The following is a 19,658-nucleotide window of genomic DNA, read 5'->3' as shown; positions in this document are numbered from 1 at the left end:
GCAGCGGCGTGCCAGTGGATGGGGCTGCTTTCATCTCCCTTGTGCTGTCCATGCCAAACGCACTTTTTCCATAGGCCACTGAACATGGTTGTCAGAAGCCTAGCTAAGCCCTTCTAGAAAACTGTGGCTGCCTTCTGTCTCTAAAAGGTGGCTTTTATGTCCTTTCTCCTTGGCATCTGACATGGCTCTGGGATGAGAGCCAAGAAATAGGAATTCACTGCCTGCAGATTTTGTCAGTCTGAGAGTCCTTAGAAGTGAATAATCATTAATGGTCAGTAAGAGGAATGAGATGCTAACCCCCTGGGCTAGCGTTCCTGGGTGCGCTGTGAAACTTGGCCTCAGGATGTGCTGAGGCCTGGGTGAGATGCACTGGGAATGCAGGTTCCTGGGCTTCAGGTGCTGATTTGGGCCCAGGAAACTGTAGTCTAAGGAAACACCTCTCCAAACCCAGGGTGGTGTGCTGCGCTCACCTCGGAGACTTGCTGTCTTGGGGCTCAGGGTTTCATGAAAGTCGTGGGGTTTTTGTTCCTATTTGCAGAGCTGGATTTCTGGGGTGATGAGAAAATAGCTTTTACATTTCTATTGACTGTGACCTGAGTTTTCTGTTTTAAACCTCCAGATTACGTTTTACGTCAATACAAGAATCTTACTCTTAGAGGATGTTGGGATCCTGGAAATGGTTAAAGTTGCGTTTGGAGTTCTAGGAATGCTTTCTGTGGTTGGTTGCTCAGATTGTCAGCGTGTGGCATGTCTGTTCTGCCATCTGCGAGCCAGGCCATGGGCCGTCTGTGACCTCCGCCAGGTGGCCCTGGTCTCCTGCTGCCTTTCAGGAATGCCTTCTGGGCGAAGTTTGGCCCTCCAGTGTCAGCACCCTAATGATGTTGGTGGCTCCATCTGAAGTGAAATGTAACTCCTTCTAGATAGCTCCATTCTCTTCCAGAAAGGACACCCACTACGTTTTAGAACAACACACGAGGGAAACCTGCAGGCCTGAGCAGTGCTTTGCACAAAATGACTTCTACTTGCAAGATGCTCTTGCGTCATCTCATGTTAATGCAACTTTGGAAGATGATGTTTTGTAAGTTTGGAAGATACGTATTATTTATTACAAGAAACCACTGCTTAATTATGGGAACAGAATAATAGTATCACAGAGCATTTGTTGTGTAGTCTTAGAGTTTCACCAAGTAACCATCTCAGCTGTGTGTTCCACAGAATTCATGTTTGTCCTTAAGAGGCTGGAACTCAGTCCACAGACCATCTGGGTTAGGACATAGATTGTGCAGCGGCTTAGTACCAAGCATATCCCTGTGTACTTTGCACAAAGTTCTCATCAGCTGGCTTCTGGGACTATGTGCAGAGAAAAAGGAAGAGAGACTGTGAGATGCTGCCCTATTTCCTTTCAGTACATGTACTACAGAGCTTGGATTAGTTAACCGACAACCTATGTTTTATATTAAACTCCTTGATACTTTCTTGGAGTTTGACTTTAGCAAAAACCGTAATTGGTCATTAAAGAGGTGTTTGTAAATAGAATATTACTTCCTAGTGTTAATCACAACACAGTGTAATCAAATTTATGAGATGCAGCAAACCCGTGCTCACAGGAAGATTTACAGCTGTAAATACCGAAGAGATTTCAAGTCAGGAATCTAAAATTCTACCTTCAAAAAACTAGCAAAAGAACAAAATAAATCCAAAGCAAACAGAAGGAAAGAATAAAGATTAGTATGAAAACCATGACACAGGAAAGGAAAGATAATTGAAAAAAATCAATGAAACCAAAAACTAGTTGGTTCTTTGAAAAGATACATGAGTTTGGCACACTTTTAGCTATAATGACAGAGGTGACACAGATCGCCATCGTCAGGAATGAAAGAGGAGACATTACCACCAACTTTACAGAAGTTATAAGGGTTGTGAGGAAATACGTGCACAGCTTCATGCCACATGCTGGATGACTCCAGGGAGGTGGGAAGGTCTTGGGTACAAATGGCCGAGACAGGTGGGCAGACACAGTGGGGAATATCAGAAGGCCTGTGACAAGGAGAGATGTTGAAACAAAAAGCCAAGGAGTGGATGGCTTTGGTGGTGATGCCACTGAACGTGTGCAGAAGTAAGTAATGTGTGTCTTTCACGGTGTCAGGAAAGAGAATGGGGGATGCCTGCCAGTTGTGTGCTCTGAGCCACACAGAACCAGGAGGAGGGGACCGTGGACCAGGAAGTGTCCTTTGGAAGTTCTGTGGACTCGTGGAGACTCGTTAACAAATCCAGCAATGCGCAGGCACACCTCCGAGACACTGTGGGCTTCTTTCCCAGAGAAAGCGGTGTCACGGTACAGCAAATCAGGTGAATTTTTTGGTTTCCTGTACATCTAAAAGTCATGTTTGCACTACACCTAGTCTGTGAAATGTGCAGTTGCATTGTGTCTAGAAATATGTATGTACCTTAATTGAAAAATACTTAATTGCTAAAAAATGCTCTTATCTGAGTTTTGAAGGAACCCTCATCACTGATCACAGATCACCGTAACAAATATAATGAGGAAATTTGAAATACTGCAAGAATCACCAAAGCGTGTTGCATAGATAGGAAATGAGCCAATGCCGTTGGAAATGCCGACAGACATTCTGGCAAGGTTGCCAGAAACCTTTGATTAAAAAAAAAAAAAAAAGTAATTGTGACGTGCTATAAAATGAGGTGTGTCTGTATAGAAGAGTTGAGGTGCACAGCCAAGTGAGGTTTAATATCAGAAAACCAATGTATGTGTCTACCACATTAGCAAGTGGAGGACAGAAGGTGCACATCCGCTCTAGAGGGGAAGAAATTATTTGACCAAATGTGATAGCTGTTTGTAACAAAAACTCGGGGAACGTGGAGTAGGAAGCAATTTCTCAACCTGATGAAGGGCCTCCTTGAGAAGAATCTATAGCCGGGGCCCCTGGCTGGTTCTGTAGGGAACACAGGTGACTCTTGATCTCAAGATCGTGAGTTTTGAGTCCCGTGTCAGATGTGTAGATGACTTAAAATCTTTTTTTTTTTTTTTTTTTTTTTTTTAAGAAATCTATAGGTGTCATTGTACCTGGCTTCCCATAGGATTAGGAATGTCAAGGGCCTCCACTCTCATCACTTCTCAACATTGTACTGCTGCAGTCAGATAGGAAAGAAAGAAATAAAACCATCCTTATTTGCAGGTGACATGATTCTGTGTCAAAAATCCCAAGGGAAACACACACAAAAAACTTGAGATCTAACGAACTCGGCAAAGTGGTTCCATAGATCTCTATGCAGAAGTCATCTACGTCTCAATGTACAGTACGAGTGATCTCAAGTGAAGTTAATTCCCTCCACTCCTGCATCGGAAAGGTTATACTACTTGGGAATAAATTTAATAAAAGCAAGATTATGCCCCGAAGATGAACACTGAGAAATTTCATGTTTGTGGATTGGAAGAGTCCTCATTACTGTGGCCATCTCTCCCGGAAAGCTGGCCAGTTTGTTGCAGAAGTAAGCAAGCTGCCTAAAATTTTTATGGATGTACAAAAGGGCTCCAAATACTCAAAAGACTGTTGAAAATCTGGGTAAGTTCTGATGTCAGAGCTTTCTGTAAATGTGTGGTAAGATAGACCCAAGGTAGGGTGGTGCTGGTATAAGGCTCTGACTCAGAAACACAGGAGAGTCCCAAAACCTGCCTCCACTCATGGTCAGCCAACCTTGCTCAGAGGTGCCACGGCACCTCATGGTCCTTCCTGCATGCCAGGCTGGAGGAATTCGATGTCCACATGCAAAAACATGGATTTAGACCCTTTATATACGAATATTAAAGAGTGGACCATGGGTGAGCCTGGAAGTAAGAGCTAGCATGGAAACCCACAGGACATCCTAGGCAAGAGTCTTCATGACGCTGGGGTTGTGGAACCTCCCGTGGGACCCCCAAAGCACAGTCCACAAAGGCAGGTGACGTCACATAAGGCTTCATCAGGGTTGAAGTGCGTACTTCGTAAGCACCTGCTGATAAAGTGAGGGAAGGTGCAGATGCGGCTGTGTCTGGGTGGTGGAAGGTTGGTGCCCAGAATGTGGAAGGAGCTCCAACAAGAGGACAACCCAAGTGAGAAAGGGAAGGAGCCGTGGACGGTCTCCTGGAGAAGGTCCACAAGGGCCAGGAAACCCAGGGAAGCTGCTTGGTGTCCGAGTCACTAGGGAAGGGCAGGTCACTAGGGAAGGTGAAAGCTGCGCCTCGGCTGCCCGCTGCTGGGCTGGCTGTAGCTCATTCCCAGGACGTTAACACAGACTTCACACAGAGGACGGTGGGAGGTTCCTGGGGAATCCACGTAGACAACCTAAGGCACTCGTGTGCAGAAAACCCGTGAGCCAGGTGTGGGCATGTTGTCTGTGGGCCCCAGAGGGATGTGGGGCATGTTCCTGCCGGCTGGAGCATGCCAGGCAGCCTGAGAGCACAGACACTAGCCTGGGGGAGCACCTGGAGGCCGCCGCAGCCTGTGAATCCGCCTACGTGCCTGTCCTGACGAGGGAAGACTAGACGGAGAGCGGGCTCCACACCGTGGGGCTGAGTGAGGAAGGCCGACCCCGCCGCTGGGTGCAGGAGGCTTCTGGGTGAAGGTGGTGGCCTTAACTGTGGGGCAGAAGGGTACCCCACGACCTTGAGGAGCAGCATCTTTGCCTCCCGGTGACAGGAGGTCCAGGGGGTGTGTATGCACATCAGTGGGGTGGGGCTGGTGACCCCGAGAGTCCCCTGTGGAGGGGAGGGTGTCTCTCCTTTACCAGGAAGGTCTTCCGTCCTGTGGGACATGGAGTGGGTTGTGGCTGTTGGGGGCCTGTGGCCAGGGCGGCCCTCCCCACCATCCCACCCCCAACGTTCTTGGGTGTTCAGTGAGACCGGCTTGCAGGGCCTCCTCCCAGGACCTGCTGGAGGCTCCCCAGCAGCTCACCCGCTGAGGCCCCGCTGCTGCTGTGGCCCCACACCCACCAGAGGGCCAGCTGGACGCATGCCCTGAAGCCAATCGCTTGGGTCTGCACAGCTGCCCTGTTTCAGCTGGTAGCATGAGGGCAGTGTCTCCTGTGTTTTCATGCTTTTTATCCTGGCAGGGAAGCCCCTCTGCCCTTGCAGACGCAGCTGCTGCCCACCTTCCTTAGAGCTGAGGCTCCGTGTGCGTGCATGTGCATGTGGGTATGCATATGTGTGTGAGCTCTGCGTGTGTGTGTTTGTGTGTGACTGCGTCTGCGTGCATGTGCGAGCTCATGTGAGAGTGTGTGTGTGTGAGCTCATGTGGGGGCTGCTCTGAAAACAGGAGAGACCCAGCGCGGGGAGGAAGGTCCTGCAGCGTTTCCTGGAGGGAGGAGGGGACAACTGTGGGTTTTCCAGTGACCTGTGTTCCTGTTCCGTGTGGGATCCTCTGTGGCTGCTCGGCGGGGGTGACCTGTCCAGTGCCCCCCCCTAGCCCCTGTCCACTGTGGTGAGAGACGGTTTCAGAGGGAGCAAGCTTGTGACCTGCTCAGCCGGAGGCTGCACTAGGCAGCCGGCCATGAGCAGTTGGCCCACTGTGTGACGGGGACACTGCCCCTAGCCGGCATCCCTAGCCACAGGCTCTCAGCGGCAAACCAAAGGCTGCTGTGCGATTTCTCTATAAAAAGGAGAAAGGTAAGCAGATTTCAGCAGCTGTACCTGGGGATGGAACCGAATCCCAGCAGGTCCCCGGCCTGACAGGCTTGCAAGGAGACAGCGTGCCCTCCTCTCAGAGTGTGCCAGGCCGTGCGCCACGTGCTGGCTCCAGTCACGTCTGCCCCAACAGTTGCCCTGCACCCTCCCTCCTCGTGTGGCCGCTGGACACCCGAGGGACCCCCGGCCCTGCCCACAGCCCCAAGCCGGTGAGTGGTTGGGGGCCGAGGCCAGAGGGCAGCTGCAGCAGGGCTGCCTGGCAACCTGGGTCAGATCCCGCGGCTGTTCGTATTAGGAACTCCATATTTTACAGGAAAATCATAAACCCATATTTTACAGGAAAATCATAAACCCAAAGGTGAGCTACAGAATCAAAACAGGAGCGGTGCATCCACGGCCCTACAGCGCCCAGGTTGGGAGATGTCTCTGGCCAAGAACTTACATGCACCTAGACTTGTGACCTCGTTACTGAAGACTCAGAAGGATCTTCCTTAACGGCGGGTGCCCTCTGGTCTCTGGGGTCATAGCCTTGTGCCGGGTGTCGCTAAGATGACGATTAAGATGATGAGCAGGCCCAGCAATTTCACGGTTTTCTCCTGATCCACAACTTTCCCTGGGGGGCTCCAGGTTGGCCTGGGCGCGTGTGAGACCAAGCGAGGTCCCCGCCTGAGTGTTGGCGCTGCCATCCACAGCTTGGGCCCCCTGACGTTACCCAAACATGACAGGAGATGTGGGGTGAGGGGGGTGCCTGATTCCAAGCCCCAGGGAGGGGGCCCTGGGTCAGTCTGGCCCTTAGGAAACCATGGAGCCCTAAGTGGAGTCCCCGGGGATGGGGAGGGAGGGGACACGGCAACATGATGAGCGACAGAACCATCCAGTCCTGGACAGTTGCAGCACACGGGGTTTTACTCAAGGGCCGCATGGAGGGAGGAGGACATTTCCGTGTCCGCAGAGCCCCCTCCACACCCACGCACAATTCTCCGCGGCCCTTGTGTGGGCCTTGTGTGTTCCCTGTTCCGGAGCCGGTTTTACTGAAACAGGACGGACAGTGGGACACAAGAGCCAAGGTCACTGGGTTCATGCACGGGGGTGGGGCCACAGGCTGCAGAGAGACAGGGTGCCTCTCGAGAATGGGGCAGGTGGGACCCCCCTCCAGAGAGGGCCCCAAGCTCCGGGCACCACCCTGGCCACCCTGCGAGCGCACCTCTGCTGCAGGGAGTGGGGTGCTCCGGGGCTGAGGCGGTGGCGGGGGTGCGGCACAGGGGGCTCCTGGGGCACCCGAGGCAAGGGTTCGGTTGCCGGATCATGGGCTGCGCGTGCACATGCCCACTGTCACACGCTTCCACACACTTGCACACATGCAGGCACAGATAGGTGTTTCACAGGGTAGGTGTCATTGTTCAGGAGTGCTGGGGCCAGTGGGTCATGAGATGATGACATGGAGGGGATGTGGTCACCTCTCCTGCCAGGGGGAGGGTCACACAGGTAGCATCGGGGTCAGACACAGTGCAGGGACGGTGAGGCTGGGGGAGCAGGCTGGGCACTGGGCTCAGGGCAGACGGGGAGGAGCACAGATGAAGGAGGTGGCTGGGTAGGTGGATGTGCGTCTGTCTCTAGGCAGCGGTGGCCTGGGGGGGTCCAGGGGTCCCCCTAGGTCAGAGGGGCCTGATGTCAAGCATCAGGTACACATGGTCGATGCCCTACCCCCCCTTAGGTTAAGGGCTGGGTTCTACACCCTCATCAGGACTGGAGCTTGGCCTCTGCTGGCCGCTCAGTGGCTGCTGGGAAATGTACAGCCTGCGTGTCTGCAGCCTTCCGCCATCCTGAGGCCACACCGAGAAGCGTCCTGCCGGGGCCCTTTTAAGTTTGAAGAACAGTGTGCACAATCATTAACTTCTACAGTGTCATCATCAACATGAAGTAAAATTGGCTTTTTCACTGGGAATGCGCATAAGGAGATAAGATGGTGACCGCTAAGGATGGTTTGGTGCCACTTGGCCCGATTCAGGTTGTGCCAGCATTTTCCCACTGCTCCCTGTGCACCATCAGTGCCAATGCCAACACACCTGAGAAAGCAGATACCGTCCCCGTGTCATCATGAAAACAGTTTCCACCCTGCAAGCCATCTGAACGGGCCTCCCAGTGTCCTGCAAAACAGACTCTGAATACTGCTGAAATTCGGGGTTATTCTTCTCACAAACCACCTGTAAGCCTCCAGGGGACCGTAATGCTGGTTGGGCTTCAGGAGCTGCTGATGTCAGAGGATGAGGCAGGTGTCTCCAAAATTTTCTTGACTTACTCCTCACAGACTCAAGGTGGCTGCAGCAGCTCCAGGCATCACGTCCTTGCTTAGCATCCAAAGTCAGGGAGAAGGGGTAGCACCAGGCAAGGGCTCTTGTTCCCCTCCTGTTGGGGAAATGATATACCATTCCAGGGAGGGCCTTCCATCTCCCTGGGCAGGCACTGGGGAGGGAGGTGGGGAAGGAAGTGTTTGGATTGCCCCAGCACCTCCTGGAGGGTGGCAGGCAGGGAGGATGGGGTCAGCCATGGGAAGCCTTGGGGCCTCGCCAGGTCCAGCACTTTCAGACTATCATGCATAGCATGGAGCTTTTGTCTCATGTGATTAAAATTATTTTAATTCTTGAAAGATCTCATTTATTTATTCATGAGAGACACAGAGAGGCAGAGCCACAGGCAGAGGGATTCTCCTGCGGGGGACTCCATCCCCAGACCCTGGGATCACGACCTGAGCCAAAGGCAGATACTCCACGATTGATACCCCCAGGGGCCCCTCAAATACATTAAAAAAAAAAAAAGAAAATGAGTCCTGAAGACTTCACACTATCATTCCCTAGGAACAAATATTTAAATACGGGAAAACGACCCCAGCGTGACTACCTGAAGCCAGGAACTGCAGACAGTGGTATTTGCACACTGGGATGTCTAATTTGTTTGCGGCGCTGATCAGAGTAGAAAGTTTCCCTGGAGATCGTTCTGCGTTCCCACGCAGCGGTGGAAATAAGCGGATTGTCCTCCCGTGTGCGCCTTGTAGTGAAAAGAAAAAGTCAGTTTCACGTCCAGTGGCCCAGCCGCTGGCACGGAGGAGCAGCTTGCGTGTGGCGTCCGAGGGCAGGGTGGGCGCCAGGCACGCTGGCCCGGGCTTCCCCAGTACTCCCGCTCAGAACATGCCATCTCCTGAGGAGCAGCCTGGTCCCCACACGCCCGGAGCCTGCACGCTGGCCCCACGCGCGGGGAGCTTACGCGCTAACGAAGGCTGGCGGAGCCGGGATCCTACCGTAGCTTTCTCCCCGGGGAGGCTTTGAAGACCCTGTGCGCGGCCGGCGGCCGGCGTTCTGCAGTCGCTCTGCAAACGTTCTGCCCTTGGTCAGTGAGCTGCGGGGAGGCAGAGCCAGGGCTGAGGGCAGCGGGCAGATTTTGCGCAGTCCTCCTGTGGGGAGGAGGGGGAGGGAGCTAAGCTCCACTCTGGATACAGGCGGGGTTGGGGTTAATGGCCCACTGAGAGAATGCGCTGGGGCCAGGGGCCCCCAAGCCGCAGAGATGAGACCCCAAGGGCAGGGGATTGTTGCTGAATGTAGGCTGGGCGATCCGCCCAAGGAGGGGGGATAACTTCGCTGGATTCCTTGCTAAGACTGCCAGGGGAGGGCTCTGGGGAGTCTCAGGGGAGTGTGGTCCCCAGAGGAGGAAGTGCAGAGAAGACCGTGCTTCAGTTTGGGTGGGCATGGGTGGTAGGGTGGGACAGAGGTCATGGACTGTTCAGAGGATGGCAAAGGGCAGGGAGACGGCTCTGGGGCAGCAGGGTGTGGAGGGCAGGCCCAAGAAGGCCCTCGCCTGGCTGCTCACAAGCCCGAGGACGAGGACGGGGAGCACTGTCCTGCTGGGCTGTGATTATCTAGGGCACACAAATCAGATTAGCTGATGCCTGTGCTCAGGAGCGTTGGTACATGCCCCCTCCATACATGCCCAGGAGGGCTTCCAGAATGAACTGTCACTGCGTCCCAGCTGGGATTAGAGGTCACTAAATCCGGCTTCTAGGACTCCACTTGTGGATGTTCTTGCGTTGGCTGGAGGAAGTTGTGTAGGAGAATTGGTCCCAGCAGAGGCTGGAGAGGGTGCTGGGCTTCCCTCTCATGGCACCTGTAGCCCCATCCCATCTTAAGGAGCGGCCAGTGGGATGGGGTGGTGGCCAGAGACACAGGCTCATGTGACAGGAAGGGCCCTGAGGAGTCCCGGGAAGCCTGGTGCTGCAGGTGCATGAGCTGTACTGGCCCGGGGTCCCTTGCTCTTCTCTGCAGGAGCTCTGGAGCACAGGTCCCTTCCTTCACACACACACACTCAGACAGGCTGAGGAGGGTCCCCTGGGGAGGGGGGGTGTCCCCAGATGTCCCCTCCCAGCAGAGCCACCCGGGTGCACACAGGGTCGCAGGAAGGCTCCCATAGCACTAGACAGTATTTACACCAGTAGCTGGACATGTCCCCGTGGGAGGGTGTCACTAAAAGGAATGTTCCCTACTTTGCTCACTGTTGAGATAAGAAAAAAGAGGCCAAACAGGTCGGAATAGTCTTGGCGACATTTAGAATTCAGGGGCATTCCGTTCTGATAAAAGTCAGACTTCCACACAAGCAAGGGCCCCCTCTCCACTTTTTTCTCCCGTTCCCCAGATCTTACGCTTCCACAGCGAATCTAGGCGTCGGCAGCGCGCTGCTGGGGGCAGCACGGGTCCCCCAGACCCTCTGGACAGACGCTCGGCCGGGCGCTGCGTCCCGGCGGCAGGTGCATCCCCCGGCGTGTCCCTGCGGCAGGTGCATCCCCCGGCGTGGGGCGCCCATTTCGCCCGCACCTAAGTCCTTGAATTCTGCTCCCCGCCGCTTCGCACCCTGCCCAGGCAGAGCTGAGACGACTTTGCTGCTTCCCCAGGGCCTCCAGCGCGCCTGCTCCGTCAATACTGTCACCTCCTGGGCCGCCTGGATGCTCGGGGCGGGAGCGCGGGGTGGGGAGAGCTGAAGAAGTGGCGACCCGGGGCGCAGGGGAGCGCGGTGGCACGGGGTTGGGGATGGATGGGGCGGGGCGGGGCGCGGCGGGGCGGGGCCGGCCGGGGGCGCAGGGTGGCGAGGGGCGGGCCGGAGAGCCGACGAGCTCGGAGCTCCCGGGGGGGGCGGCCTCCTGGGGGCCAGAGCTGCCGCCGCGGCCGCTGCTTCTGGGTCGCAGGTGTCTGCGAATGTCCCTCCAGTCCCCGGGGCGCCCGCCCCTGACCCCCCAAGGCCGAGGCCGGGACGAGCAGCCACTGGGGGCCCAGGTCCCCGCGCAGCCCGGGCAGCGCACGTGACCATCTATTTGCATCCCCGCCCCCCGCGCCGCGCAGGTGTCCGCGCGCAGGTGCCCGCCCGCAGGTGTCCGCCGCAGGTGCCCGCCCGCAGGTGCCCGCCCGCAGGTGTCCGCCGCAGGTGCCCGCCCGCAGGTGTCCGCCGCAGGTGCCCGCCCGCAGGTGCCCGCCCGCAGGTGTCCGCCGCAGGTGCCCGCCCGCAGGTGTCCGCCGCAGGTGTCCGCCGCAGGTGCCCGCCCCGCCCCGGCCATGGTGGACGTCCTGGGCGGCCGGCGCCTGCTGACCCGCGACGGCGCGTGGGTGGAGGCGGACGCCGCGCTGCAGAACAAGGTGGTGGCGCTGTACTTCGCCGCGGGCGGGTGCGCGTCCAGCCGCGACTTCACGCCGCTGCTGCGCCGCTTCCACGCCCAGCTGCTGGCCCAGGCGCGGCGGCCCGCGCCCTTCCAGGTGGTGTTCGTGTCCGCCGACGGCAGCGCGCGGGAGATGCTGGACTTCATGCGCCGCCTGCACGGCGCCTGGCTGGCGCTGCCCTTCCACGACCCGCTCCGGCAGTGAGTGCGCGGAGCTAGAGCCCGCCCCGGACTGGCCGCTCCCGCGCGCGTCCTCGCGGCTCCCGGCTCCAGCCTCCCCGTGGGTCCGGCGGGGCTGCCGCGTCCCCGGGCCTGGGGGCCGGGCCGGCCTCGGGGCTCTGCGTTCCCGACCAGCGCGGCTGCTGAACGCGGAGGGGCCGGGCCGGGCCGGGGCGGGCGGGGGGCGGGGGGCTCGGGTCGGAGCTGGGGATCCTCCGTGCGCTGCCGGGCGCACCGGGACGTGGGGGCAGGGACCCCAAGGCCAGAGGAACCCGCTTCCCCCGGGATTTCCAAACTGCTGGGCTGCAGGGGAGTTCATGCTGGGCGCCTCGAAAATTCACCTAGGGGAGCTCACCCAGGGGAGCGGGACCCGCCTGAGAGGGGGGGAGGAGGGAGGAGGTGGGATGGAGGAGGGAGGACAGAGAAACAGAGAAGGTAGGATAAAGGAGGTGGGCGGGGGAGGGGGAGAGGGAGAGCACAGGGGCACAGGCGTGTGGCAGGGCTCGGATTGTATGCTGGGGTCTGTGTTGCGGGGACAGCCTCCAGCCTTGGGTGTGTGTTGCGCTTCACAAGGTGCGGTACCCGCATCCCTGTAATGGATGGGGAGTGGGTTTCTGGGTGTGAGTGACGGGGCATGTTTCTCATTTCTCTGGGGGCTATTACTCAGACGCAGAGTGACACACACACACACACACACACACACACACACACACACACACACCGTCCGCTCTACCATCCTGACCACAGTCCTTGTGGACAGTTAGAAACGGCAGCCGACCCTGGACAGGTCCGGAGGCGAGTGGTCCTCCCCACAGACACAGGGGTGGGTGATACCAAGGGGGAGCGGAGCCTCGGGCCTCCCCGGAGGAGCCCGCGCCCCAGGAGAGTCCTACTGTGGTTGCTGTGCACAGCAGTGGAAATGAACCAACGTGGCAACCTAGTGAGGAGGACTCAGGGGGTTTCAGGCCACGGATTCACCGCAGGGTCTCCCCAAGAGGCAGAAGCCAAATGCCTCTGACGTGCTCAGCTCCCAAGTTCTGTGCAGCTGTTGAAGCAACACACTCTGCTTTGAAAGTGACCGGGTGGCCGTGCTGGGCGTCGGGCGGAGGATCCAGGCGGCCAGCTCTGGGACTTTGGGTGCTGCAATGGGGGGTGTAGGCGAGGCATTTCCCAGCCCACAGTCAGGACGCCCTGTGAGGTGTGGGGGCCCAAGTTTGCAGCCGTGGTGGTGGTAGTGTGCCCATTTCACAGATGTGTTGTGGGGCGCCGAGGAAGAACCTGACTTTCTGCTCTGGTGTTTCCTCTTCCTCCCAGGAGAGATGGGGGGCTCCAGGAAACCCAAGCCTCAGCCCAGCAGCTCCTGGCCCCAAGGTGGGGGTGGGGAGGGTGCGGCCAGGCTCCTCCGCTGTTCCTGTGATGCAGGCAAAGCCTTGCGTCTACTGCAGGCAGCTGAACAGCCCAGGGCCAGGTGGCCAGCCTGGTCTCTGGAAGATTCCAGCATTGGTTTTCTTTCTGGAGAGGGGAGCTCCTTGTCCTTCTGCTTTCTAAACGGCCCCTCATGGGCTCTCCTTGTGATTCTGTGCTCGGAAGTAGGCTGTTCCATGGGAATATTTGGACCTGTGCCCTAAGTTCCACTCAGTCCACCTGGATACTCAGAATCAGGTTGTAACAACCCGGAAACTGCCACCAGCATGGAGAACTAGGGAATGCAGGCTGCATGCAGGCGGCCTTTTGGGAAGGTTCCCGAAGCAAGTGCACCCTGGGGAAGTGCAGCCAGGACAGCGGCTGCCTGGGCCCGGTGGGCCATCATGGTCAGTGGCCACCCGCTGGATGACTGCTGACCACCGAGTCCTGGGAGGAGGAGGAGGAGGCTTCACCTGAGAGCCCCAGGGGGGTGCCCAGAGCACGGCTGGGAGCCAGATGGCTTCAGGGCCACAACACCCTCTGCCTGGACACACTCTTGCTCACCATCCCCACAGCCCGCGCCTGTGTGCAGGGAGCGCACAGCCTGAATGTGGGGGCAGCACTGAGGATGGGGCGTCCTTTGAGCCTTCCCTCACCTTTGCCTGGCACCCAAGTGACAGCCTCTGCGTGCGAGACCCACTTAATGGTGATTTTCATGTACTTTCTGGTTGTTTCTTAATAACACTAGTGCCCCCGTGGGCTCTTCCAGGCCCTCACAAGGCCTCAGTGACCCTCCCCACCCCAACCTCTGCCTCCAGTCCTCCCTGGCTCTGCTGCCTCCACCGTGGGCCAGGTGGACGGGACGCCTCAGCCTCCGGGCGAGGAGGATAGAGGAGACAGGTGGCCGTGGCTTCATGTCTCAAGAGGAGGGTGGCTCCGTTAGAGCCGTCCACTTGGTGGGGCCAAGGGGCCCGTGCTCCCTGCCCTCTCCCTTGCCCGGTGCTTGGGCTCCCCCGGGCCTCCTGACTCAGCCTGTCTCCATAGCCACCGAATCCACTAGGTCTGAGTTTCTCCTCCTTGCCACTTCCCTCCCTTAGGCCCTGGACCATGGGAATATTCTCACCCATGCCCCCAGCCTCAGCCTCCAGAACCCACCTCCTCTTCTCGAAGGCAGGTGTGGTTGCCCCAGGGCGACCCCAGCTCCCCAGGCCCCTGCCCAGGGGGCTCAGTCCCTGTCCTGCCCTGGCCTCTTCTTACCCCCTCTGCACCTGTGTTCTGGCCAGACTGGGCGGCTGCTGTTCAGGAGCACCCCATGCCTTTCCTACTCCCAAAGGTGGGAAACCCTCGACCCTGGAGCCCCCATGTCCCCGCCTGGTGGCCCCTACTCCTCCTCCGAGCCCCTGGGGCCCTGGGGGCATTCCTGTGCTCTTCTTGCACCCAGCGCCATCCCCAGCCAGGAGCGCCAATGTGGTCCTTAGGGTTGGGGCAGACACTTCAGGGCACCTATGGGCTGCTTCTTTCTTTCTTTCTTTCTTTTTTTTTAAAGATTTTATTTATTCATGAGAAACACAGATAGAGAGAGGCAGAGACACAGGCAAAGGGAGAAGCAGGCTCCATGCAGGGAGCCCGATGTGGGACTCGATCCAGGGACTCCAGGATCATGCCCTGGCCTGAAAGGTGGCACTAAACCGCTGAGCCACCCGGACTGCCCTGTGGGATGCTTCTTAGGTGGGTGTCTGACTCGAGGGATGGGAAGAGGCTGGAGCCAGAATTGCCATGGCAACCCAGGAGGAGTTGTGCCAGGGAGGAGGACCCAATGTGTCTGCTGTGTCCACTGTGTCCGGTGATGGGAGGGCTTCCTCACCAGTGCTGAGGGCAGGGAGTAGCCGGGTACGCCCCCCCCCCAAGGCACACCAGTTCCCTGGGGGGACAGTGCCAGAGGAGGCAGAGATGCTTCCGTGGAGATGCTTCCATGGCCCTCCGGGTGGCTCCAAGGTTACGGTTGTCCCCAGGCACAGGCTGCCAGGGCGCGGTGACTGGAGGGCCTATGCGGCTGACTCTGAAGATATCCTGGAGCAGATGTCAACTCCAGACTCCAGCTCCCTCCCCTAAGCCTGGCTTGCCTTGCATGCCCCCCTCCTGGGCATCAGAGCTGATTTCACGAGGCCACAGCTCAGCGCTTGGATAGTCAAGGTTGTTGATCAGATCAGCTGAACTTACACACCCTGCTGGTCTCCAGGGAGCGGGGAGGCCAGTGAGGCCCGTTGCGTGGCTCTGCTTTCTGCTCTGCCTGCTTCATGCTCAGGCTGCAGCCCCATTGTCACCTGGCAAATCCTGTCTTTCCTCAGGGTGGCAGAGTGGCTGCTGTGTCTCAGGCTGCACACCCTCACACCTTCCTCTTTCCTAGCACCCACACAGGTGCTCTGGGGAGTCTCATGGGTTCTCAGTGTGCTCAGTACCTATTCCAGTGCTGGTTAGTGTCACCCCCTGTGCTGCATGGGACGGTTGGCCCACTTGGACTTGGGGGCGAGCCTCCCCATCAGTAACAGCCAGCATGTTTTGAGCATTAGTGTGCTGATCCCTTAGCTGGGCTGTACGTATATGTACCATCTCATCATCCCAGCAACCCAGGGAGGTGGGTTCTGTTTTCCCCAGGTGCAGGCGAGGACCCTGGGGCAGGGGGAGGCTGTCCAGCTTGCCCGAGTCCCTCAGCTGATTCATGCCAGGAAAGGCAGAGCTGTGGGTTCTGGGCAGCGAGGCGCAGGCCTCCACGCCCCGAACTGTCAAAGGCATGGTTCTCAGCCTCCCTCCCAGGAGGCCCTGGAAGACGGGCAGGTTGGCAGGGGCGGGAGGCTCCCTGGCACTGCTGCTACTCTGGGGCCGCTATGCCCAAAGCAGTGCTGCTGTGCACATGCTGCGCCATGGTGAGCCGGCAGGGGTGTACATGCGGAGTCAGGAATGCACGTGGGCTCCGCTGGGAGGTCCCTCAACACCCTCCGGGAGCCCCCGAGGCCTCCCCTTAGTCTTAGGGGCTCAGCCTCAGGCCCTGGGAGGCACAGCCCCAGCGGGAATTTGTGACTCGGTACGTGCTGCATGCTCCACTGTGCTGCCCAGAGTGGAGGCCTCCATGTACCCCGTCTGCCCGAGCTGGGGGACAAAGTGCCCGGGGGCCACGGGCCGGTTCCTGCCAAGGGCTGCTGGGTGACCTCTTTCCTTTGTGTTTGTTTTATGCTTTGGGATAAAGCTGATTTCTTAGGCATTTCAGATTTTGGGGGTTGTGCAGGAGTCTGCAAACCTTGGAGGGGGACATGTCCTCCCCATCTCCCGGGTCACACCCCCACCCTGTGTGTGCAGGCCTGTGGGGTCTCTCCGTGTCTGGGCGTTGGTTTGTCAGCCTCAGTGTGCATCTCACTGACGGTGATCACTTCTGCACCAAGCTGACCTCGTTCCCTCCTCACATGAGTGTGCAAGGGACGCTGTGTGGGCCGGCTTCCAGGAGCTGCTGGGGTGGCGGCTCACTGAGCGTGGGTTTCCTTGGGGAAGGAGTGCTCAGGGCAGCCATGGGGTGTTACAGCCGTGACCGCAGGCCACGCCTGGCCACCGCCTGATTCCTGAGGCTCCCGCGTCTCCCTCTCCATGAGCAGCCCTGGCCCTGCTCTGATTGCTACCCCCTGGAACCAGCTTTGGTTTGTCTGTCAGCAACTCCCACACACTAGGCCTTTCCTGGTGTCTGCTGCAATGGGCCGTGTTTGCCTGTAGACACAGCTCGTCTACATGGAGGCTTGTCGTTCAGAAAAGTGTGTTGAGGCCATAACTTCCTGTGTCTAATGGAGTCTACGGTTTGGCTTCCAGAGTGTATCCCGTGTAGTTCTTTTAATTACATTGTAGTTGGTGTTGCTGTTCCATGTGTAACATATGGTTATTTAGGTTTTTTTTTTAAGAGTTTATTTATTTATTCATGATAGACATAGAGAGAGAGAGGGGCAGAGGCACAGGCAGAGGGAGAAGCAGGCTCCACAGAGGGAGCCTGACGCAGGACTCGATCCCAGATCCCCAGGATCATGCCCTGGGCCAAAGGCAGGCAGCAAACTGCTGCGCCACCCAGGGATCCCCCGTTATTTAGTTTTTAAACCCATTCTAAAAATTATTTCATATCGGTTTCCAATTTCTGTGACTTTAGGGTCCGATTAAATGGTCTGTGTGCTATTGATTATTTGCACTGTATTGAGATCCCATTGTGGTGGAGAGCATGCTGGTTTCATCACTATCTCACAGATGCCTGAAAACAAGGCCGTCTCTTTGTTGGGTGGAGGTAGGATGTATTTTTTCTGCTTGATTTGCGCTTTTGTGTTTGATCTGGGTGTGGAAAGCCGCAGGAGGGCCATGATGGAGATGTTGTGGGGAGATTTGGTAACAGGAGGGTCTCACATGCGTTTGTCCTTCCGTGAAGACTCACAGTCTTGGAGGTGACAAGTGAGGGAACTCGGGTAGATTACTGTCACTGGGAGGCCCGGGGCTGGCCTTGGAGACAGGGAGGGATTTTCATCGGCTGCCCTATTCTGAGGACAGTAATCCAGGTGAAGGTTATGGGGAGGAGCCAAGAAGGTGGATGCTCCTTTCCCTAGATGAACACAAGAACTTTTGTAAAACGGTTGCTCACTGGGTTGCACACGATGAAAAAAGTAGCCAAGAAATGTGTCATATGTTGTTTTTTTTAAAAAAAGATTTTATTTATTTATTCATGAGAGATAGAGAGGCAGGCTCCCTGTGGGAGCTCGATGTGGGACTCGATCCTAGGACCCCGGGATCATGACCTGAGCTGGAGGCAGACACTCAACCGCGGAGCCACCCAGGCACCCCGAAATGTGTCATAATCAGTGTGTCCTTGAGTTTGCTGGGCAGAAAGTCTCACATGCTTTGCATTGATGTAGAACTCACGGAGTTCTATCTTTGACCACTGTGTGTGCCTGGTATTTTTCCACATCTAGAATGTAGGAGGGATGTAAATTTGTTGGGGTCTTCGTGTGTCTAGAATTGCATGTCCCATACGGTAGATGTCTGCCTCATGTAGCTACTTCAATTTAAATTAACTGAGATGAAAAATTCATGTTCTGAGACTCGCCACCACGTCTCGGGTGCTGTGTGGTCCCAGGCGGCCATGGCGAGGGTGCGGGCAGCTCAGGCCCAGAGCGGCTTCTCCCTGTGGATGGTCCTCTGGAAAGCACTGGCTTAGCACCGGCCGCTGAGGGTCCACTGGGTCCACTGGGTCGGGGAGGCCCTGGTCACCTCAGTCGTGCGTGTGGCCACCTGCCCGGTCTCTGGCTGACCTGGCCCTGCCTCTTCTCTCCACAGTGAGCTGAGGACCATGTACCACATCTCGGTCATCCCCAGGCTGGTGGTTGTGAAGCCCAGCGGGGAGGTCATCACCGACAAAGGGCGCAAGCAGATCCGGGAGCAGGGGCTGGCCTGCTTCCAGAACTGGGTGGAGGCAGCCAACATCTTTCAGAACTTCTCTGGATGACGTGGGGCCTCGGCCCCGGGCAGGGGGGCTGCACACCTGCTGCAGCAACCTGTGCCTGAGACAGGGAGAGTGGCCCGCCTCCCAGAGCTGGGGTCCCCACAGAAGTCCCAGGTGGGGACTGTGCGGCCCAGGAGCAGGGCCCTCCCGCACCTGCCAGGACGTGTTTGCACCATGCTTAGCAAGGCTTTCTCCCTGAGCGCTTGAGCCGGTTCATGTCCAGCTATTGGAATCTGGGGAACAGGTGTTTGTACTGGCTCTTCAGGGGACGTCATGGACTTGCTGAGACACCATCAGGGACTCAGTTCACGTCAGCGATGTGGACAACTGAGGAACCCACGTGCTTTAATAAAGAGACTCCTCCCCGGAGCCCTCACCCCCTTCTTCCTCGAAGCAAACCTTAGGGGCTGTGACGGGGAAAGTGAAAGGCTGTGGGGACACCGTCCTCATAACTCCGGACTTTCCCAGGCCGCGTGCTCATGTCTCTAAGATCCAGTGCATGTCTCCTAAAGGTGCTGGTGCATCGGGGGAGCCGAGGCCTGCATGCTCTCTTTGCAAAAAGCATGAGGAGGCCTGTCAGGGTCTCACACCAGCCCCGGCCTCCACCTGGCCTTGCCCCCCTGCCCTCACCCTGCCCATCACTCACCACTGGAATCTGGACATACCGGTCCCCTGCGGCCTAGTTCCCCCTGCCCCCACTGCTCACTCAGCCGCTGGACCTCAGCTGAGGGGGAGCTCACAGCTGTCCCTTGGAGGGCGCCACACAGACGCACACAGCATGTGGTACACACAGACACGTGAGACGATAACACACAGTGAGCGCTCATCCCAATTTGCAGAATCGATGGATTAGAAGTATTCTTTCCTATGTCCCTGTGTGCAGGGGGAGTGGGGCCTGCTGTCCGCCCTGGGATGGGTGCAGGAGCACAGGCCTTGCTGGAATACAGACCCCAACTTGCCTCAGTGGTTACAGGCACACTGCTGCTTCATCTTTTTTTTTTTTTTTAAGATTTTATTTATTTGAGAGACAGGGAGCAAGCGAGCACAAGCAGGGGAAGAGGCAGAAGGGGAAAGAGGAGAAGTGGAACAGGGAGCCTGATGTAGGACTCGATCCCAGGACCCTGAGGTCGTGACCTGAGCCGAAGGCA

At 57.3% G+C, this 19,658-nt stretch overlaps 1 protein-coding gene across 1 annotated transcript; it reads left to right on the top strand.

The window, feature by feature from the left end:
• Positions 1-11,268: 11,268 nt before the first annotated feature.
• NXNL2 (nucleoredoxin like 2) lies at positions 11,269-18,513 on the top strand. The gene is made up of 2 exons (XM_041733580.1): positions 11,269-11,570; positions 18,345-18,513. Exons 1-2 carry the CDS (start codon positions 11,269-11,271, stop codon positions 18,511-18,513), a joined length of 471 nt encoding a protein of 156 aa, XP_041589514.1.
• Positions 18,514-19,658: the final 1,145 nt, after the last annotated feature.

This window comes from Vulpes lagopus, chromosome 2, assembly GCF_018345385.1.
Source record: "Vulpes lagopus strain Blue_001 chromosome 2, ASM1834538v1, whole genome shotgun sequence".
Classification (NCBI taxonomy): Eukaryota; Metazoa; Chordata; class Mammalia; order Carnivora; family Canidae; genus Vulpes; species Vulpes lagopus.
Note: the sequence above shows the minus strand (reverse complement) of the source record. Positions and strands in the feature narration are given on the sequence as shown.